The following is a 22,743-nucleotide window of genomic DNA, read 5'->3' as shown; positions in this document are numbered from 1 at the left end:
AAATCTGGATGACACTTCATCATCTAGACCTGGACAACGAAGGGTTGTCTTTTATCGTGCTTTGTAGCCGGAGATGAAGATCGGTGAAAAGCATCAGTCGTGAGTCGGAATGATGGTGGTCGGAGAAGAAAACATCCCTAGGGGTGAAATCTAAACTTTTCAAATTTTAAAGATAAGTTGAAGTGTTAGTTTTTAAAATTTGGAAGGGAAGATGATAAAAATTTTAAAATTTTAAAGTTTATAGATAAAATTGAGATGACAATTAGTTCATGAATGAGTATTTGAGATTTTCATCTGTCGTGAGTAAGATTTCGAGTTGGGCTAAAATTTGGGTAGGAAATTGTCCTTTTCCCTTCAATAAAATTAATTGAATTATAGTGTTTTAAAACATAATATAAACATATAAAATAAATATAAAATATATATATAATATAAATTTAAAGAAAATGAAAAAATAAATATGAAAAAACAAATTGTACACCTAATTACTTATTAAAAAATTCTGTCAAATATAATTATATATATTTTTAAAAAATATGGGTTATGTTTGAAAATCGTTCAAACTAAAAACTATTTTTTACAAACTAATCTAAGACGTAATTTTTAAACATTTTCATCCAATTTTATGGTTTAAATCAAATTATATACATCCTTAGGTATATACAATTTTATTGGGACACGTATACAAATTTGCACAAGGCAAACGAAATGTTAGTTTGTGATGCAAAACAAATTTTGCTATCTCATTTATCGGGTATACAATTACTTGGCTAATTTTAACCGTTATTATTATGTTATGCAAGATTCAAATTTTATGCTTTCAATTGATTATGAAAAATAGCCTCAACAATTATATGCAAATGAGTTTGTTTCATGTGTCAATTTTCTTTTCCCTTTTGTTATTCCATGACAATTAATTATATAAATCAAAGTTTACCACTGTGGTTGACGGTATAATCCTTTAACGTTTTCTAACCTCGCTCTTTCATAACAAGTAATGATCGTTTGTAGCATGTTGTTGAATTGTGTAATATATCGTATATTGAATATTTAATTTTTTATATTGTATATTGAGTATCGTATTATATCATATGATATGTCTTTTAAAAAATAAAATAATAAAAAAATTAATTGATAAGTTATTATTTTAAAAAATATCGCAAACATTTTAAAAAATTTAAAATTTTTTATATACATTTTTACTATATCATCATTTTCTTTAAAAAGTATATCAATCTGTATCGGTAAAATATATCTTATCATACAATACATTAATTATATTGTATTAATTATATATATATATATTATGATACGTATAATTTTTTATTTGTATCATATCATAATATATATATTATATATTATAAAATATCGATAACTATAATTAATAGTGATAACATGGATTTATCTAGTCAGACGAACCTAAAGGTCAAATGTTTAAAAAGTTATGAAGCAGTGTAGAAAAAATTAAGGAAAAGATGGTGACGTTCTACTGTCATATTTGGGTAGCGACGTCTAAGGTCTAAAATTCAAAAATGGGAGTAGGTTTACCTCGTCTACTTTAATTAACAGGAATTCAGACAACATGTGTATATATTAATTAATCACATGTTAGTAAATTCATTTTATCTCCCATAAAAAACACAAGAAGAAAAATAAAGGAGAGATAGACTGATGGGTTGCGACGGGTAGGAGAAGCACATGCTTGAATCTTCCAGTCAAACGTATTCTACAAAAATCCTCCAATTATCACGTGCAGCTGCATAGTTTGTTTCCTTTTTATCTACTACTCAAACGTAATTATAAAAGGACACATAATCTTGGTCTCAAATTACATAGAGTGGGTTAAAAGCATTAACAACCTGTGAAAGAATGGTCACTTCAGTGGTGCCTCGAGTCGAGAGTTTGTCCAGCAGTGGGATTCAAGCAATCCCAAAAGAATATGTTCGCCCACAGGAAGAGCTAACCAGCATCGGCAACGTTTTTGAAGAAGAAAAGAAAGAAGAGGGCCCTCAGGTTCCCACCATTGATCTTAAGGAAATTGATGCAGAGGACCCAGTGGTTCGTGAGAAATGCAGGGAACAGCTCAAAAAAGCTGCGATGGATTGGGGCGTGATGCACCTTGTTAACCATGGGATTCCTGATGAGCTTATTGAGCGTGTGAAGAAAGCGGGGGAGGCGTTCTTTGAGCTTCCTCTTGAGGAGAAAGAGAAATATGCAAACGACCAGGTCTCTGGGAAGATTCAAGGCTATGGAAGCAAGCTAGCGAATAATGCTAGTGGGCAGCTTGAATGGGAGGATTATTTCTTCCATCTTATTTTCCCTGAAGATAAGAGGGATTTGTCAATTTGGCCGAAGTATCCAGCTGACTACACGTAAGTTTATTTCTTTCTCTTATTAAATTTACCATATCAGGATGAACAAATTATTTATATAATTGACTCTTGACTTCTTTCTTTTTTACCTCTGCTCTGCTAGATTGCAGTCTGACAAATTAGAGGAATTTTTTATTTTGTCATATCGCAGGGGAAACATGTTAAATGAAATCTATTTTTATACTAATATGCATTTTTTTATTCCAACGATTTGGTAATTTAAATATGTCAAAAGGTAAAATTCAATGACCAATGTTCTAAATTTTCAGTAAAAGTTTGTTATTTGATTAAGCGTCATCCAAATCAAGTAAAACAGAATCCCTTTTGACTATTCCCTGCCTAACATTTGACAAAAGGATAAAAATTTTCAGCATTTAATTTTGAAAACACCATTTTCCTACCCATCTAACAAATTAGGTTTAATAATTAATAGGAATTATGTCATTTTTTCTAAATATTATTGTTTAAATGAAATTAAATATCATTTTATCGTTGAAGTTTAAAATATTACAATAACCTTTTTGTTAAATCGAATTATAAATATTATTATATCGTATAAATATCATGTTTTTAAAATTTATTAGGGTCAAAAGAGTGTTTTCATTTCTTACTTAAGAAATTATTATATTTACCCTTTTCTGTTTTGAAATATAACTATAGTCTTATTAGTTTTTAATTTGATATTTATATTCTTAATTTGTTTAATTTAATTTATTTTTTTCAGCGTAACGGTCATTTTTTAAATTATTAAAGGACATATGAAAATTTTAAATTTTAAAATCACTTCAAATATTTTTTTGAAAATTTTTTACTAATACATCTAGTATTTTTAAAAATTATGATTCTCCATAGTTAACACTCTCTTTTATACTTATAGTAATAATTTTTTTATTATTTTTAATTAAAATTAATTAAATTATAAGTATAAAAATTATTTAATAATATTTTAGAGGTAAAATGTCATTTAGTTTGAGGGATTCTTTTTCTTTTTAATAATTTTATAAAAAAATTTAACAAATTTACCTGATAACGAGGAAAATAACTTTTTTAAATTTAAAAAGTGAGATTCTTTTATTTAATCCCATATGTACAACTTCTAATTGTAACATTTTGGAAATTCCAACATGTAACTATATGTGCAGAGTGGCGACTAGCGAATATGCAAAGCTACTTAGAGGCCTGGCTACCAAAATTATGGCAGTGTTATCAATTGGGTTGGGATTGGAAGAGGGAAGGTTGGAAAAAGAAGTTGGAGGAATTGAAGAACTTCTCCTTCAAATGAAGATCAACTACTATCCTAAATGCCCTCAACCAGAACTGGCTCTTGGTGTGGAGGCTCACACAGACGTTAGTGCTCTCACCTTCATCCTCCACAACATGGTTCCCGGCCTGCAACTCTTCTATGAAGGGAAGTGGGTCACTGCAAAGTGTGTTCCAAATTCTATCATCATGCACATTGGTGACACCATTGAAATCCTGAGCAATCGCAAGTACAAGAGTATTCTTCACAGGGGACTCGTTAACAAGGAGAAAGTCAGGATTTCGTGGGCTGTTTTCTGTGAGCCTCCGAAGGAAAAGATTGTCCTCAAGCCTCTTCCGGAGACTGTGTCGGAGACAGAGCCTCCACTGTTCCCTCCTCGCACCTTTCAGCAGCATATTGAGCACAAGCTGTTTAGGAAGGCTCAAAAAAGTTGATGCGTGGTGGTTGCATATGCTGTTATTTTATATGTTTTATGTTAAGATGTTTATAAGCACGGTGCTCCGTGTGAATGCTTTAACTGTGGCAGGTAGAGACCATAGTGTATGATTGCTTTCTTGAATAATAAGTCTCATTATATTGTTCTTTAAAGTACTTCATTTTTATTGATCGTAATTTCCTGTGCCATTTGGCCGCTTAACTCATCATGGGTTTTCTCACATTGGTCAAGAAAACTTAAAAATCATAAAGAATCTGATGTTCATCAATTGGTCATCGATCTTTTGATATCGATGTTCAGAGAATGTATATTCAACAATAAAAAAAAAAAAAATTTGGTAAACGCAAAATAAATAAGGTCATGTACAACGTAACAGGACAAGAGAGTTACCACGTCAATTTTATGAAAAGATCAATGAGGTGGGTGAAGAGTGGAGAGGCCAAGCCCACTGAAATTTGACGGGATTTGGAGGGATTGCCCTACCTAGATGATTATGTTTGGTTTCCCATTTTGACAACATGAGTCCTTTATCCAGTGATAGATAGATGCGTGTGAAGTCTCATCCTAAAGCAGCAGAAACTGCCGGGAAGGACGAATCTATTGCCAGCGAGAAGAAACTTCACAACATGTGTCTAGGTGGTTTGAGTTTTCTACACGCTTTTGATGATGTATCAGGAACACACCACCAGATACCTGTCACCTGATAAGTTTACCCACACGACAAATCGATTGGAAAAATTTCACCGATTATGACAGCCACCGACATCCCCGAAGTTGAAACTTTCAGAACAATCGTTTCTTTATTTTTTGTGCTGAGATGTAATTTTTCATCTTTATAGGTATTGACGGCGTAAAACCATCTTGCAACAAAAAAGTTGTCTCTTGGAATAGCGAAGTGAGGCAAGAGGAGAACAATGAAGATAGAAATACTCAAATACATTTAATCTTTTCTAAAATAGAAAAGAAAGAGCAAAATGAAGTTGAGTAGAGGTTAGATTGCATCATACAAATCCAGGTTGGGAAATCTGCAGTTTGTGTTGGTTGGCAGTGGATAGGTTTGGGTTAAAATTTTGTACATTGATAACTTGATCGCGGTCAAGAATAAAAGTGAACTTGCAAATGTGTTGGTTAAGCTTGGATCGAAAATGCGTACATCAGGTTTTTGGTTTGTTGAAGCTTGGTTACTTTGATAACTTTATCCTGGTCGAGATTAAATGTGAACTTGGAAACGTGTTGTTTAGGCTTCGATTGAAAAGAGTGGGTTGAGCTTGCAAGCTGACTTGAGTTGGGCCAAACCTATCTTAAACTCGGTTTGTTAAAAAAAGTTCCAACATATTAATTGTGCTCGGATTGAGCTCAATACGAGCTTAAATCAATTTGGATCAAATCCAATAAAACTATAAATGAGTTGAGTCGTTTACAAGTTATTTATGACTCTTGTTGAAACAAGCTTCACTCTATTGTTGTTGAATTGAGTTCGAGCTCATTGTTGCTAGATTTGGTGATCTCTCAGATAAGCTTAAGTATAAAGTCAACGAAAATTTTAAAATTTAAAATTTTATACTTATACTTTTAAAAAATTACTCTCAAAAGAGGGTAATTAATAAATACTTAAGTTATAAAGTTAACTATAATTTCTCAAGTCAAGTTTGAGATAATAATTCCTATCTTGAGTTCAAGTCAAACTTGTCCAGCTTAAGCTTTATATAAATTCAATTGAACCAAGCTCGATTCTAATAACACTCGGCTTGGCTCAATTGTAACCCTAGAATCCAGCCCTACTGTAAACATGATAGGAGCTCAAAAGTCTAGGAGGTGATGCGGGTTTAGCCAGTGTAAAGGAGAGGGCCTATTGATCGCTCACGGCCTATGAGGAAATACTGAAGTGGTTAGGCAGAATTAGAGGGATCATAGGGGCAGGAGCAAGCAGAGGCTCTTGGAACCTGGATTGTTTTAAACCATTTGATGCAGAATCAACTGAATCTTGAACGCTGTGTTTTGCTTTGTTTTCAGCTTAGAAAAATTATAATAAAATTGTAATAGATTCAACCACATACAGTTCTAAAAATTGTAGAGGATAGCGGTTGGATGGACTTCATGCCTCTTATATATCTTCTATCAGCAACATCACTGAATTACAAGCCAATCTGAAACTTTGTGACTAAAATGGTGATCATCTTATTCAAGTCCAGTTCGAACCATCAATGATTGAGCCTTCACTTTTGTAAAGTGGCCCGATTATAACAAGTGCACAAGTAACAAGAGCTTTGAGTTTTCCACTATTCAACATTCTGATTGGTCAGGCCAATCTACAAATAATTGATCTATATCTAATATTGAGGTCTTTATTGTTACAATAACAATACAACTACAAATTTGTGGTCTTGGTTTGAGAATCAAGAGTGCTTTCACTCAAGCTGGACCTGCGACAGCACAGGTTTATTTGAGAAAAAAGCCATCAAATTTCCTAGGATCACTTCCTGCAGAGCCGCAAAAGATTCAGGGGTCAGGACAGCAAGATGTGGTGACAATACAACATTATCTAAAGTAAACAGTTCTTGCGGTACAGCAGGCTCATTCTCAAACACATCAAGACCTGCTCCAGCAATTTCCCCTTGCACCAAAAATTGCACGAGATCCTGCTCATCAATAAGAGAACCACGTCCAACATTTATTATCACCCCTTCCTTTCCCAATGCCGTCATGACATCCTTATTGATCATATGGCGAGTTTTGTCTGTCAATGCACAACAAACAATGAGGACATCACTATTAGTGGCAAGGTCAGAGACATTTGCATAAAATGGGTATGAGATAGCTGGTTTCTTCTTTCTTGATGTGTAAGCAATGCTGCAGCCAAAGGCCACAAGCCTTTTAGCAACTTCCGAGCCTATGCTTCCCAATCCTACAATCCCAACTCGCTTTCCTCCCAACTGCAATTAACACCATGACATGTAAGCGAAATGTATAATGTACTGAAGTATTTCACATCTAATAAAGAAATTTATAATGTTTTTGTCTGACAAAAAGTAAGAAAAGATGGAGAGATGGAAAGTTCAGAGTTTAAGTTTGATCTGTTTTTATATTCCAGAATGAAATGCTTAACATTGCCAAAAACTCATGCAATTTCCTAAAAATTGTTTAGTCAAAAACATCAACAATCACATTGAGGAAAACCAAACTGAACAGTTACAGAAAATGAAGCTCGAACCAACAAAACATGACTACTTAAACCTGTTAACTGTAAATAATACCAAACAAGTTGGAAATCAGGATGTTAATTACCTAATACTAACTGCACTAGATTGTCTAAACCAGTCACTTTTCAATTTCTTACTCTTCCAAGATATTAAACACAAAATACTCAATGTTAAAAACGAAAGATAAGTCCAAAGAGAAGAATTAAACCCATATGTATGTGTAATTGATTCATTAAGATATAATGCTATCGAGTTCTAATTCTATGTATATTGTACAAAATAGCCATTGTAATAATAGAAGACGGTGATCCTCTGAAACCATAAAAGGAGGCTTTCAGTGATATCATATTTTCTTCACGCTGTTGCACAAATTACAAGCCAATTTATCTTGAGCATCATCTCCACAACAACATCAAATTCAACCATAATTAATAATCTAGACAACTTACTAGTCCAGCCCTTAATCTAGACATATTTTAAAAACAATCTGATGCTAATCCAGCTCCTAATCTAGAGATTTCTTTCTGGGTCAACTGAAAACAATCTCACAAAAAATCAAATGTTAAATCCATCTATTTCTAAACAATTTGCTACTAATCCAGCCCTTAGTTAATAGCATTTCACTAAAACCAATTACTATTATAAATGTTTTTGTATATTTCAATAATAAAACTCAATTTAGAAACAAAAGGAAAAGAAAAGAAATGAAAAAAAAAACAAAACCTTAGAGCCAAGTGGGTATGCCCCATATTTAGGCCACAACCCGGCACGAACAAAGCGATCACTAGCTGAAACCCTCCGCAAAACATCAATCAACAAAGAAAAAGCATAATCAGCAACGTCTTCAGAGAAGGCGTCACCAGCATTAGTGACAATGATGCCACGTCGGCGGCACTCGTGGAGGTCAACGTGGTCAATGCCAGCGCTGGTGCCCACAACAATTTCCAAGGAAGGGAGAAGGGAAAGAGTTTGGGGGGTGATGGGAGATGGGCCCACACAGATGAGGGCGCGAATGGAAGTAGCGTGGCGGGAGAGGAAGGAGTGAATCGTGTCAGACTCGGGGCAGTGGAGGAGCGGGTCGACGAGAGTGAAGTGAGTTTGGAGGCGAGTGTTGAAGGAGAATTTGAAATTGGGGAGGCGGTGAATTAGAACAACAGGAAGGTCTCGCCGTTCCTGATTTGTTTCGGACATGCTGATGATGTGATGCTTTGGGAGAACAGGTAATGTTTCGTCTCTCTGAGGGTGAAATGCTTCAATCGTACGTCAGGGGTTTCGAGAATAAATCGAATTTTAAATCGGGTTTAATCATTTTAAATTTATATAAAATTATTGGAGAAATTAATAATATGAAAAAATTTAGGGATCTAAACAAAGTTATTAATATTTTAGAGGTTATTTGGATGGGATTGAATGCAAATCAGATTAAGTTCAAATACTCTTTAGTTTGAGTTATGTCAGAATGAAAAATAACTTAATTCAAGTTCATCGAGTTAAAATTAAAAGTGGTTGGAATTTATAGTTTAAATCAGTGGTTCGAATTTGTGATTTAACTCGATTCAAATTTATAGGTTAAATTTATGATTTATTGACAAAACAATATTGTTTTATCCAAATAATATGTAAAATCACCAACTCGAGTCATGACTTTGAACAAAATTGAACCACCAATTTGAACTATTAATATGAACTGATTCGAACCATGAATTTGAACTACAGATTTAAGCTATAAATTTGAATCGAACTCAAACCGAATCAAGTTGAACACCTCTTAACTCAAGTTTGACTTGATTCCAAAAATCAGTCAACTCGATTTGAAAATTTTTATTTTCACACTCAAATTCAACTCAAATGAATTCGAATTGAGCTTAATCGAATCAAGTCGACTTTCGAGATTGAGATAGTTTAAATCATATTCAGCCTTAACCAAAACCTCAAGTTTAATATCAAAATACCTTTATCCCTTTTTTTTATAACAATAAAACTATATACACAAATAATAAGCACAAATGATAACATGTCATCATGTGATTGAGTAATTTTGAATTAAAGATAAAATAATATTCAATCACATAATGACATGTCATCAATTGTGCACAAGTTTGTAATTGTTACATGCGCATATAGTGCTACTTTTTATATAAATCCTAATACTTTATACAAATTAACATCACAACCAAACTTTGTAAACTTTGAAAATTCTTATTTTCACACTATCACTCTAATTCTAACATCATAATTTTAAGAAGGAAATTTCTTAAATCAAGGTATTTATATAAAAAAATTAACTTAAAATTTTATTTATTTGATGATTTTGTATTATTTTTTGGTTTGTTGAATTTGTTTAATAAGTTTTGAAGTATACTTCAAAATAATTATGATAAAACTAAAATTATTTTTTAATATTATTTTACCCTGTAGGTTTTTTTTTTTAATATATATATATTTTACTATGCCAGAGCTTTTTAAAAATTTTTCCATGCTAGGGTAAATTGATATTTTATTATGTGGGGTACACTGATATTTTACCATATAGGGGTTAACTGTTATTTTTCAAATATGGTAACAAATTTTTTCAAGAGTATATTTTATACCTTTAGTTACGAATTTTTTGTTACTTTAGTTATGAAATATGTATGAGAAACTTTGATATGGGTGAATATACATTTTACAATAAGGGATAAATTGATATTTTTCAAAATTCATGCCAAACCTTTTTTTAAGATTATACTTGTATATTTAGTTATGTAATTTTTGGTTACTTTGATATGAAACAATACAAAGAAAAGATCAGTAATAGTTTAAATTGATATTTGACAATGTGGGAAAAACTTGTATTTGTTTCATATGGGTCTAAATCGACATATTACCATGCAAAAGGGTAAATTGATATAATAAACCCCTAAACCCTTAAACCATGAAAGCATAAACTCCAAAATACCTAAACTAAAACTTTATACTCTTAATCACTAAACCCCGAAACCTTATTACGAGTTTTGTTATTGTTTTGCTTTGGGAAGAGGATAGTAGTATATTTAGCAAGGGTAAAACCGTATTTAACCATGTAGGGAGTTCTTGAGTTATAGTTATACATTTAATTATGAAACTTTTGGTAAATTTCGTTATGAATACTTTTATCGTACGATTAATCAAAATGATGATTTTTTATTTGAAAACAATTGGCATTAGTGAGAGGAAAATAATGAACGAATAATATCTAATCGTTATAAGTATTATTCTCATGATTTTAGTGACCAATCATTTATACTGTTGTTAAAAATAAATAAATTTATGACTTTAATAAGAGAAAAATAGTTGTTAAAATTTTATTTCCTATCATTAAAAAGTTTTAATGACAGAATAAATTACGTCGTTGCCTATCATTATGGCGTCTATGCTAATGCCAATTTTTTTTTTTTTTTAGTCTTTGTTATTGTTTTGGTTTGGTATAGAGTACTATAGATCCGAAAATGTTAATAAAATGGAATATGCTAGAGGTGATAAGAAGGTGGTAAAAATCCTTATGAACATAACATTCGAGAAAATAGTTCAATTCATAAGCAAACGTCTTCACATAAATTGAAAGCGGAACAATATTCTAACAAGCATGAAACCAACAAATGTTAATAGTAAGAGGTCTATTGAGAATGTGGATTATGAAGATGATGAGTGTCTTATTATTCTTTCTTACTAGTTGATATACTGCATAATAGGTTATATGATAGGTACCCTTAAATTCAGAAATGCATCCTAAAAACCATCAACAATGATGTTCAATGGCCACATAATGATGTACAAGAAGATGATGGCTTACAAAGGGTGGAGCCGCATGATTATGTACAAGTTGACGATGGGTTACAAGGGGTTCAACATGTCAAGTTCAGTTCTAAACTAGAAAAATGATGATAATGATGATGACATGACGAATATGCATAATATCAATGTATTGGAACTTTCAAGGAATCGGTAAGTGAAAATAAAAATCATGTTTCAAATTCAGGTGTATTTCATCTTAATCATAAAATGGATGATATTCCTATTGAGAAACTTGTGTTTGAGAACCATGTAAATTATGGTACTGCAAGTATGAGTAATTTTCATGATGCAAATCCTATATATGTCAAAGTACCAAATATTGCCTTGCAATATCTAACTTTGTCTAGACCAGATATTGTCTTTTCTATTAACAAATTAAGTTAATTTTGGCATAAGCCACCCATTGCTCATTGTAGGCTAGCAAGAGAGTTCTCATTTATATTAAAGACAATTTGACCTTTGGATTTCAATTCACACCAGGTAGTCTGTTATAGTTAAACTGTTTTTTTTTATCCTGATTGGACTAGTAGCTTACATGATAGGAGATCCACTACTGGATACTATTTTTTCTAATGGGTTCAAAGCTTATTCAATAAAGTTTTAGGAGCAAAAGGTAATTGCATTATTTTCCATCAAAGTTGAACACAAAGCTTTGTATCAAACAACTAAAATTGCCTAGGTGAGAATTTTATTTGTTCAACTAGGGTTAAAGTTTTTTGCTCCTTTGGTGTGATAATCAAAGTGTTAGCTCTTTAGCCTCCAGTCATGTGTATCATGCTAGAACCAAGAATATTGAATTTGATGTTCATTACATTCAATATCAAGTTACTAGAAAACAGTTGATATTCAATATGTTCCAACTGAATTTCAAAAAACTGATATTTTAACTAAATCTTTAGTTGCTAGACAATTCATTAATTTGAGGAGTGTTCTTAATCTCCGTAGGCTTGACCAATTTAATTCATTTTCTTCTCAACATCAGTCTGTTAATGACTCTTGCAAGCAAAGGTTAATTGTTACAGGTGCATATGATAGTGGTTGTCAATTTGTTGGCTGTATGTATCATGAGCAGGAATTGTTAATGGCACTATTGACTACTAATGTGTGGAGTATGGATGAGTGTCAGCTTGTGTTGCTGATGTTGTTAGTTGGTGTTGGAGTTGTGGCTCTTGATTATGTTGAGATGGTGATTGTTGTCAAATGAATTTCTATTCTATTCTGGATTGTCCATGAGCAGTATTGAATTGTTGAGGTGGTGATTGGTGCTATATGATTTTCCAGCTCTGGATTGTGGTCGCTGATATTGTTAGTTGGTGCTGGAGTTGTGATTGATGAACTATTGGAATGTTGATTATTATTAAATGATTTTTCAATTCTGAATTGTGAATGAGTAGTACTGAACTGTTGAGGTCGTGATTGTTGTTATATGATTCTGCTGTTCTAGATTGTGGTTGAGCAGGACTAAAATGTTGAGATGGTGATGCATGTCATAACTTCTTCTTGTGAAATTTGTTCTAAACTGGTGGCAAGCAGTGATAAATTGTTCTGAATTGGTGATGTTCTGAATTTGTTCTGAGTAGTGCTGGATTGTTCTGAATTGGTGGTGAGCAATTTTGGATTTGAAAATTTGTAATGAAGAGTAATAAGCAACTAAATAGTGCTGAATTGTCTAGACTCAATTGATGCCTGGGTCCTTTTTTTTTTTTTTTTTTAGGTGTTAAATTTGCAAGACTTGCAAGATGTAGGGATGGCAGCAAGAGGGGATTGATATCCTTGTCTCTATTCTTGCAGGGGATATCAATCTTCATCTCCATTATAAGGATAATAAAAATTTTTCATCTCCTTTTTGCAAGGAAAAAATCTTTTTCTCATCTCTTCTTCGTACCTATGGGAAAAAGTCTCATACTCATATCCTTTAAATACAATATAAATATATTAAATAATAAAATTAAGTAAAATTAAAATTAATTTACTATTTGAAATATCAAAAATATTATATATTAACCACTTTAATATGTACAACAAAAACATAAATAAATTTAAAAAACATAAATAATCTAAAATTATAAATATATGTTTATATTTTAAGTAAAAATATTAATATAAAAAGAGGAAGATAGGGACTCGTATGGAGACAAGAATAAAGGTAGAGAGGGGATACATGTATCTCCGTCCAAGGTTGCAGAGATTTTTCTCATTATCGTTTTTGTTTCCTTCTTTGTTTTTATTGAGAAATCTTCTTTTTATTAAGGTTAAAAAGGGTCAAAAGTTCTAAATTTAGGCTAAAATTGTCATCTCTAGCAAGATGGTACTACACAAAAAATACATTGTTGAGAAACCACAACACATTGAGAAAAAAGATAGTTTAGTTTAACGGGGAATGTAAAAGTTGCTAAGGGAAAAGAATCACAAGTTTATACATAATTCTACAGTCAGATCCTTAGCAATTCGAAATTATTGATTTTCCTAACGAGGAAAGGGTGAAGGATTTCCCAAACTAAAAATTTTTAATCATTGTGAGAGTTCAAGTATGGCGGTGAATAATTCTCTCTTGAAATTCCACCTGCATCTAATTACCATTTGATTTTCTATAAAATCTAGGGAGATCATAATGTGGATAACGTATGGCCAAAATAGTGGCAGTTTTATAAAAATATGGGACTCAAGAAGAATTAGAGGCAATAATTGAAAGAGATATGTTATTCAATCCCAGCCAACTGGAGAGACATGGGCGTGGTTAGGAATAGGATTGGAGGAAGACTGAAGAAGTGACAGATTACACCTATCATAGCTATCCTGACAATATAGCTTTTTCTCCTTGAATATATTGCTAATATTGCTTGACATTTAATGCCTAGATTGTTAAGATATAAATGAAATATCGCCTGCTACTTAGCCAGATTGTAAAGCTGGCTGCAACAACTTAAACTCACCTTATCTAGCGGTCGAATAACAAAAAAAAGTTAAGACTAGCGTCACTACTTAAGAAAGACTAAACAAAGTTACAAATGTCTTTTCTTAAAAGCTTATTAGAGTTCTTACAATGATAAAGTTCAAGAGAAAGCCTGTACAAGAACTAATAGCATTCAAAAAACCAAAAAGAGTTCTTAAGCCAGTTCCTCCTGCTCAAACTTTACAAAAAGTCATTTACATCATAAAGCATAGCAAAGACAACTATGAAAAGGTTAATAACCATGTCATTGGCATTGCTAGGACATACTGAGGTCACTTGAAGAACAGGCAGATGACAGACACTGCGGCTGGTTTTTGTAAATAAGCAACATTGCTTCTCATAATTAACTTGAGTAAAAGCTTTACAAATTGCAGATCTTTATTGAAAACCTTTTATATTATACTCATCTATAAATATTTGAAACTCATTTATTTGCAACATAAAATAAGAGCCAAAGATCTTAAAGTTTAAATTCCCACTTTTCAAACGGGTAAAACATAAAACTCAAAATTTTAAATAAAGCGTTTATTGGCCTGAAATATAAATGTAAGTAAAAACGCAAAATTGACAATCTGACATAATAAATTCTTATGTTCAAATAAAGGGCTACCGAAACATATTATAAGCAATATGAGCATCCAACTAATGAAAACAGAAGAAATACCAGAAAAGCAACAACTTTTCACCAGGTTAAACGATATTCCAACAAAAACACATCAATCAGTATATTAGAACCTAATTAATTCAATCATGGGAGAGCTGATCTCATTATCTTTCGTTGCAGTTCACATATATCAACGCTTCTTCCATTGCCCACCTGCACATGGTGCATAAACTAAGAGATTAGAGGGGCCATTGGCATTGATTCTTTATATAACAAGAGAAATCTCAAGGGTCGACAACATAAAATTACCTCAGATTGAATAGTGTGTAGTATCCTTTCATTTATTTTAGTGGACAAGCAATTGATGATATTTAGGCCTTCTCCAATGAGAACTTCCAGCACTCTCGAAAGAGGAAGCTCATTTGTGAAGGCAGTACTAACAACAACTTCTATTCCTTCAAGGCAGCGTCTAACCGTGATACTGTCTTCTTCATGTTTATCAACTTGCAAACATTCTGATGGAAAACTTAACCCTGATAAATCTGAAAATCTTTTAAGTTCATCTCTCCTTTCACCCATCTCCTGGATCCTGTTTTGTAGATCTTTTATATACTTCACAGCCTCGCACATGTGGTCAGATATAGATCGCTTCCCCTGATAACAGAGACAACAAACTTCTTCTAACATCTATAAAACTAAAATTTGCAGAAAAATATGCAAAAGACATAACATATTAAAAAGAAATTAATGAAAGATGTTGACCTTTAGATATTCAAGAGGAAGTAGCGATCGCAGAGATCTATAAAGAGCAGCCATTTCTTGTCTTCTTTGTCGTTCGACATCTCTATGCATTATCTTTCTTTTCTTACTGTCACCGGGATTTGCATCATTGACATCAACATTTGCATTTGATGCTTTTCTGGGTTGTCTGTGATCAGAGTTGTTAGATGGATCTTGTTGGATTGTGTGATGTTGTTGGGAATTAGGATTAGAAGATAACTGAAGCAAAAGATCATGATGATCTTGATCGGTTTGGTCAAAGTGAAACATGGAGGATGGAATATAGTCCATGATTTGTTATAGCCTCAAAATCTTCTCTACTGTAATATTGTCCACTCCAATATTTATATTCAATTCAACTTAGGACAAGCAAGTTATTGAGGAGGAGATATGCTAAATTATTTAATCAGCAGAAATCAAGATATCTTTGATGGGCCTAGGGTTTCAAGATTTTGCATGTGTTATATTATGGACAATAGAAAATTAATTTCAGATGTGACCTCATACCTCTCTAAATTAAGCTCTTGTTTTAACTTGCTATTCATTTGGCGGCCTGGATGTGACAATAAAAATTTCTCACTTTAATCACATGTGAGTATTTAAATATAAAACTATATTTGAAAACATAAATCAAGATTAATTTAAGTTATAAGTAAAGGCTTAACATTTTTACTAATTTAGAAATCCCTGATAGGGAATTGTTTTACTTCGAAAGTTTTCACTGAATTCTACCTCAAAATTTTAAAAAACCAATAAACACATCCAATAATCTACCCATAGTTAAAGAAATATTTTTATGTATACAAATGAATATATACATAATCTATTATCGTATGATTAATTGTTATTTTATCATTAATTTAAAGGTCAAAAGACTTGTTCCCACCCAAAGTATAGTGAAATCTCAAAATCTCATCTTTCAACTTTTAAAAACTTAAATATCCACTCATACGTCAACTTTTATTAAAATTCTTAATTAAAGTTAAAGGTAAAACTGTTATTTAACAAAAAAATTTTAAAACTAAATTTTTATCATATTTTTCCCTCTTAATTTAAAAACTAACAATTTACCTCCATGCAAAACTTGAAAAATGACAATTTCTCTCTAGGGTTTTCTCTACTTTTCTTCGAAGACTAATTTCTTCCCAGCCATTGACTGACATTTCCTTCTTCTTCTCCCTCAACTAATTGTCTCCTTTGTCAAAGACAGAGACCATCGTCTTCATTTCAGACAAAGACAAAGTTTTGTTTGAGACAAAGACCATTCATCTTCATCTCAAACAAAATCGTTCTGTCTTCGTCTAAGATGGAGGCACAGTCTCCACCTCCAACATAGAAGGAGGAGACCGGCCAAGAGAGAAGAAGGATGGAACACCAGTCGATGACCGAGAAGGATGAGTCACCAAAGATGAGAGAAAACCTTATGAGGGAAATTATCACTTTTCAAATTTTGGATGGGGGTTTATTGTTAGATTTTCAAATTGAGAGGAGAAAATGTGATAAAACTTTAGTTTTTAAAATTTTTTATTAAATAATGATTTTGTTCTTAACTTTAAGGGAGAATTTTAACAAAAATTGACTTATAGGTGGTTGTTTGGGTTTTGAAAGTTTGAGGGTAAAACTTTGAAATTTCACTATACCTTAGGTGAAAAAAGTCTTTTGACTTTAATTTAAAATTATCAAATCATATGATAATATATCATATTTGTATCTATTTGTGTACTTAAATAGATATAGATAGTTTTATTATTTCATCAAAGATATCCATACCTAGTTAACTATAAATGTGTTTGGCAATTTTGATTTAAAATTTTAAAATTCAAATAGAAAAAGTTATAATGTGACTAGTTCAGAAATATAAGAAATCAACAACATCAAGAAGATCTTGTTTATTTTTATAAAGAAAATTTGTACTAATATGATAATATCCATTCTTCCTGGCACAAATAGAAAGCAATGAACGTGTAAAATAAGCTATTGAAATAATTTCTTGCCTAAGCAAAGAGCGAAGAGATAATTATTGAGGGGAGCAATTACGTGCTGTAGGACCAACATGTACAAAGTTCTTGAACAATGAGTGGCTTACATTTTTCCACGTTAGGCTTGAACTTAATACATTTTCTAACTTTTACACCAAAAACCTAACTCTTTGAATTCTATTAACATAACAACGAAATAATTATAAAAAATATTATATTCTCATTTTTGTATTTGACAGGTCGCGATCTCTTCCTTTTTGGACCTGCATATTTATTATTTAACACAGCCACGGTATCTTTAATCACCATGTCAACCTCTTAGAAGAAGAAAAACACCTTCTGAACGAGAAAAATACTGAGGCCATCAATAGCATACGTGGGAGCAGTGGAAGTGCTACAATATGTAGGCAAAATGATGAACACTAAGGGAGTGTAGAAGGCGAATTTGAGATCGGAGAAGAAACCCGCGGTTTAGAATCACTTGTGGATTTGTTATCATTAATTTCTTGCTTAGATGGACCCTATGGCTGCCTCATCATCCCTTACAAAACTTCTGTAATCTGGATCTCAATCTCGTCCTGGCAGCTGGCAAGAGTGTTTGTGTGCATCTGTTTTTATGTTTATGTTTGAGGTGGGGAGGAGATTGAGTAGGAGGGAAAACAGATTGGAAGAGAAAGAGTAACTGGCCACAAGAGAGGTGCCATTTTTATGTATGTTTTTAAAATTGAATCGAATTACACGGATTAAATATTCAGTCGAATTACACTTTATGAGACTTTTTAGCTATGATTTAGCCTTATCCAACTACAATGACAAATTTAAATAATTAAAATTAAAATAATTAAGAATACCATATAATTACAATCACTACACTAGCAAGGTTTTGATCGAAGAAATATAATTTATAGATAATACATGAAAAAGTGATTTCTAACCTCTCCTCAAATATATTTAAAGCTAGCACAAAAAGACAAGGCATCGCGTCGACCTTGTAGCCACTCGATGGATATATAACTTTGTCACTTAACGGGTGAAGGTAATTTTTCTTTTAGGTATATTGATTGATATCATTATACTGGATAAATTAGAATTTTATAAATATAATAAAGATTTAAACTCAAACATTTTTTATAAAAATTCTAGTGTTTTATAAATTTTATTAACTCCTAAATTTTAGTGTCAAAAAAATTACATAGCGCCTTTTTTTGTTTCTCAATATTCCATGTCATCCAGTTTATTAAAACCATATATGGAACTATCTCTAACCTGATCTGAAGATTATAAATTGGTTTGGAATTCGTTCTAACCATCTTCAACAAAATGATACTGGTGTTAGTATTTGATGAATAAATAGATTAATTCCATTAAGAGCTTGGAAAATCGCCTAGCTGTAACAAAAAAAACTAAAAATGGGTAAGATAACAAGAAGATAAAATTATATGACTCTCAACTAATGTCTACTTTTTGTTTGGATTTATTAGAACATTTTGTTAGTCTCCGCATAATTAATATAATTGGAAAACAGAAATTTAAAAAAAAAAAAAAAAAAAGGGAATTAACAACATGTAAAACATGCTATCACAATTGTGGTTTGAAATTGAATACAACGATTGAAAGCAGTTCTAACTAGAATGTCACAATACTAGTTTAACAAAATTCTGCCTTCTCTGTGGTATCTCTTACCTATATGTTTTTCTCTACCAATATATATTTGCTTTCTACGAACAAGAATAGCAGAGAAGAAATAACCATGGAGGCAATTGTCATTAGCCTTATGTTCATGTTGAGTTTATCTCCATCAATGGCCATGCCTGAGGTGATAAATGGAAAGACGCCAAGTGCCTTATCAACCTACATTGTTTACGTAACAGAGACAAAAGAGGGTAGGGTTTTAACACAGTCGTCGAAAAGAGATAGAGAAAGCTGGTATAAATCATTCTTGCCTGTTTCCACATCTAACTCGGACAAGGAACCGCGCATGGTGTATTCCTACAACACTGTGGTTAGTGGTTTTGCTGCGAAATTAACTGCAGAGGAAGTAAAAGAAATGGAGAAAAAACGAGGGTTTATTTCAGCTCATGTTGAAAAGATATTGCCTCTTCACACAACTCACAGCCCTAAATTCTTGGGTTTGCAAAAAGATTTAGGATTTTGGAAAGAATCAAATTTTGGCAAAGGAGTGATTATTGGAGTTTTGGACACAGGAATAACTCCTAATCACCCTTCATTCAACGACGTGGGAATGTCTCCACCGCCACCAAAATGGAAAGGGAGATGTGATTTGATTGGGGCAGCTTGTAATAACAAGCTAATTGGGGCAAGAAATTTTGCAAATATGAGCACACCTTTTGATGATGATGGGCATGGAACCCACACAGCAGGCACAGCAGCAGGAAACTTTGTAAAAGGAGCTAATGACTTTGGTCAGGCGTACGGTGAGGCAGCAGGCGTAGCGCCTTTAGCTCATTTGGCGACTTATAAAATTTGCAATGAAGCAGGTTGTCGTGAGAGCGACATTTTGGCTGGAATGGATGCTGCTATTGCTGATGGAGTTGACGTGATTTCGCTTTCTGTTGGCGGCGGTTCCACGGCTTTCTATGGTGATGTAATTGCACTGGCTACATTTAGGGCTATACAAAAGGGCATTTTTGTGAGCTGTTCAGCGGGAAATTCCGGGCCATCTCCCAGAACTTTATCTAATGAAGCTCCATGGATTCTTACTGTAGGAGCAAGCAACTCTGACAGAAGCGTAGTCGCAACAGCAAAACTTGGAAATGGAAAAGAATATGATGGTGAAACCATTTTCCAGCCTGAAGACTTCCCTTTGAAACAATTGCCTCTTGTTTATGCTGGTGGTATTGCTAATGGCAGTCAAGAAACTGCTTGGTGCATACCAAGATCATTAAGAAAGGGTAATGTTAAAGGCAAGGTAGTTTTGTGTGAAAGAGGTGGAGGTATAGGAAGAATTGAAAAGGGGAAGGAAGTGAAAGATGCTGGTGGTGCTGCTATGATTATCATGAATGACGAGGATGCTGGTTTTACTTCCTTAGCTGAAGCTCATGTACTCCCTGCAGTACATGTGAGTTATAGAGCAGGGAGGAGCATTAAAGCGTATATAAACTCAACAACTTCACCAACAGCAACAATCTTGTTTAAAGGAACTATAATTGGCAAGAAATCTGCTCCAGAAGTTGCTGCTTTTTCTTCAAGAGGCCCCAACGTGCAAAGCCCTGGAATCTTGAAACCAGATATTATTGGACCAGGTGTGAATATTTTAGCTGCTTGGCCATTTAATATAGCAAACATCACTAACACAACTTCAACATTTAACATGATTTCTGGAACCTCAATGGCTTGCCCTCATCTAAGTGGCGTCGCAGCTTTACTAAAAAGTAACCATCCTGACTGGTCGCCAGCGGCCATAAAATCTGCCATGATGACCACTGCTGAGATATTAAATCATAAAAACAACCCAATTGCCAACGAAAAGCTTTTCCAGGCTAATGCCTATATGATTGGTGCAGGCCATGTAAACCCATCAAAAGCAAATAATCCAGGATTAGTTTATGAAATCCAACCAAATGATTACATTCCTTATTTATGTGGGTTGAATTATGATGACAGACAGGTAGCAACCATTGCAAATCGTCATGTAAAATGCTCAAAAGTTCAAAGAATGACTGAAGCACAGCTGAATTATCCTTCTTTCTCAATCATTATGGAGACCACTGCTCAGACATACACAAGAACAGTAAAAAATGTTGGTAAACCTGGATCGTCCTACTGTGCTGAAATTCTTCCACCAGCAGGAGTAAGCATAATTGTGAAACCAAAGTTATTGACCTTCAAGAACACCAACGAGAAAGCCACATACTCTATCACATTTTCCAGAACCAATCAAACAGTTGAAGAATCTTCGGAAGGATATTTGAGTTGGATATCCACTGACCATGTCGTTCGAAGCCCAATAGTTGTCTCTTTTGAAGGAAATGCAGCAGCAGGCGCCACTGGATTGCACGTGTGATTGTGCACGTTATTGTTAAAAGTCAAATCCAAATTAATTTTACGTCTTTAAAAGAAACATTGAGCCATGCGTAAAATATTATACCTATTAATTGCTTCTTCATTTTTTTTTTTTCTCATCTCATTTTTCTCAAGAATATTCACTGTAAACCTACGTGGATTCATCTTCCACTTTCGCCATGGAATCCTCGGTCGTAAACGAGATTAAGATTTACCTCAACTCTAACGTCCTCCGCTGCTCAAAATACTTTGCTGCTTTCCTCTCTTAATGTTGGCAAAATTCTAACCCTAAAATCAATGGTACTGACTCTAATAACAACAAGAAAGTCATCCTTCTCTTCTCCCAAATGCCACCATCTTCGGTCTCGCCATTGATTCTATCAACAATAACCTGGCAACGACGAGGAAAAAAAAGAAAAATAGTGTATCGAAGCCTCCTTACTCCCTAAGTATCTAGCTGAAAGTAAGGTAAAAGTGGTATCCGATCCCATGTGGGGTCTTTCCGCTTTTTTTTTTTTTTTCACAATTTGTTTGCTACACACCACCCTTACTCAATGAAAAAGTTCTTTTTTCGTTCTTAAACTACACGATGTTGTTTGTTTTAATCTCATCCTCCATTATCCATCTATCAATGGCAAATAATCATGAATAAGTGCACAAACAAAAGACGAGAAGCAAGGTTCCCTTCACCCAACTGAATCAACTAAGCTCGGATTTCACCTGCGAACAACAGTCTCTCCTCTCTCTGTGAATGGCACTCTAATTTTCATCAGTCAAACATAAATTAATCAGAAAATTTCAACAAAAGTGCAGTCAATCTCAGTAAGTATCAATCTCTTTTGATCTAATTAATAAGCTACAAATCACTTAATTAAGTTTAAGACTTGTGTTGGTGGCCTTTCGATGTTAAAATGAACGATTAGAGCCATTTTCCTCCCTTGAGGTATTCAAAATCTACAATTTGATCCAAAAGTATGGCATATTATTCAAACACCTATCCTGCATCCATTTCCATCCTGAAAAACGAAATACTCTTGATTTGACGCAAAAAAAAAAAAAAATATATGGAGTTTAATGAGAAGATGAAAAACTACCCTTGGTTTGAGAAAAAGAAGTTGGAGACGGATGAAAATGTTAAAAACTCCTGGTTTGTGAAAAAAAAAAAAAAGTGCATTTCCATATGCCATGATAAATTTGTAAAATTATATTTTACAGAAACCTTGGTTGTAACAAGGTTGAAAAAAATTATCAACTATATGTTAAAAATTTAAGATAATTTCTTAAATTTTTGTTATTTTATAAAATAATTGGTGTAAATTAAA

At 33.0% G+C, this 22,743-nt stretch overlaps 4 protein-coding genes across 5 annotated transcripts; 2 read left to right on the top strand and 2 right to left on the bottom strand.

Moving 5' to 3' along the window:
• The first annotated feature begins 1,807 nt into the window (after window positions 1-1,807).
• Window positions 1,808-4,221, top strand: LOC123211400 (leucoanthocyanidin dioxygenase-like). The gene is made up of 2 exons (XM_044630098.1): window positions 1,808-2,372; window positions 3,515-4,221. Exons 1-2 carry the CDS (start codon window positions 1,870-1,872, stop codon window positions 4,065-4,067), a joined length of 1,056 nt encoding a protein of 351 aa, XP_044486033.1. The 5' UTR covers window positions 1,808-1,869; the 3' UTR covers window positions 4,068-4,221.
• Window positions 4,222-6,153: 1,932 nt separating this feature from the next.
• Window positions 6,154-8,548, bottom strand: LOC123211401 (glyoxylate/hydroxypyruvate reductase HPR3). 2 transcript variants are annotated; one of them, XM_044630101.1, is made up of 3 exons: window positions 7,993-8,548; window positions 6,666-7,002; window positions 6,154-6,549 (listed from the first exon to the last, which is right to left on the bottom strand). In XM_044630101.1, exons 1-3 carry the CDS (start codon window positions 8,458-8,460, stop codon window positions 6,509-6,511), a joined length of 846 nt encoding a protein of 281 aa, XP_044486036.1. In that variant the 5' UTR covers window positions 8,461-8,548; the 3' UTR covers window positions 6,154-6,508. The 2 variants fall into 2 exon arrangements, with proteins under 2 accessions (XP_044486036.1, XP_044486034.1); XM_044630099.1 differs by having other exon boundaries at window positions 6,154-7,002.
• A 6,096-nt stretch (window positions 8,549-14,644) lies between these two features.
• On the bottom strand, window positions 14,645-15,740 carry LOC123210033 (transcription factor bHLH118-like). Its single transcript, XM_044628190.1, has 3 exons — window positions 15,402-15,740; window positions 14,949-15,293; window positions 14,645-14,852 (listed from the first exon to the last, which is right to left on the bottom strand). The coding sequence occupies exons 1-3, from the start codon at window positions 15,708-15,710 to the stop codon at window positions 14,784-14,786; spliced, it is 723 nt and encodes a 240-aa protein (XP_044484125.1). The 5' UTR covers window positions 15,711-15,740; the 3' UTR covers window positions 14,645-14,783.
• A 3,408-nt stretch (window positions 15,741-19,148) lies between these two features.
• LOC123211091 (subtilisin-like protease) lies at window positions 19,149-21,422 on the top strand. Its single transcript, XM_044629625.1, has one exon. It carries the CDS (start codon window positions 19,149-19,151, stop codon window positions 21,420-21,422), a length of 2,274 nt encoding a protein of 757 aa, XP_044485560.1.
• The last annotated feature ends 1,321 nt before the right edge of the window (window positions 21,423-22,743 follow it).

The sequence above is a fragment of the Mangifera indica genome, chromosome 3, assembly GCF_011075055.1.
Source record: "Mangifera indica cultivar Alphonso chromosome 3, CATAS_Mindica_2.1, whole genome shotgun sequence".
Classification (NCBI taxonomy): Eukaryota; Viridiplantae; Streptophyta; class Magnoliopsida; order Sapindales; family Anacardiaceae; genus Mangifera; species Mangifera indica.
This window is presented reverse-complemented; position numbering and strand designations above follow the sequence as displayed.

Coding starts and splice junctions, on each gene's coding strand:
- LOC123211400 (XM_044630098.1), top strand. CDS start 1,870: ATGGTCACTTCAGTGGTGCCTCGAGTCGAGAGTTTGTCCAGCAGTGGG. Junction 2,373..3,514: donor AAGTATCCAGCTGACTACAC/GTAAGTTTATTT, acceptor CTATATGTGCAG/AGTGGCGACTAGCGAATATG.
- LOC123211401 (XM_044630099.1), bottom strand. CDS start 8,460: ATGTCCGAAACAAATCAGGAACGGCGAGACCTTCCTGTTGTTCTAATT. Junction 7,003..7,992: donor CATACCCACTTGGCTCTAAG/GTTTTGTTTTTT, acceptor TGTTAATTGCAG/TTGGGAGGAAAGCGAGTTGG.
- LOC123210033 (XM_044628190.1), bottom strand. CDS start 15,710: ATGGACTATATTCCATCCTCCATGTTTCACTTTGACCAAACCGATCAA. Junction 15,294..15,401: donor TTCCTCTTGAATATCTAAAG/GTCAACATCTTT, acceptor CTCTGTTATCAG/GGGAAGCGATCTATATCTGA. Junction 14,853..14,948: donor TACACACTATTCAATCTGAG/GTAATTTTATGT, acceptor CACCATGTGCAG/GTGGGCAATGGAAGAAGCGT.
- LOC123211091 (XM_044629625.1), top strand. CDS start 19,149: ATGGAGGCAATTGTCATTAGCCTTATGTTCATGTTGAGTTTATCTCCA.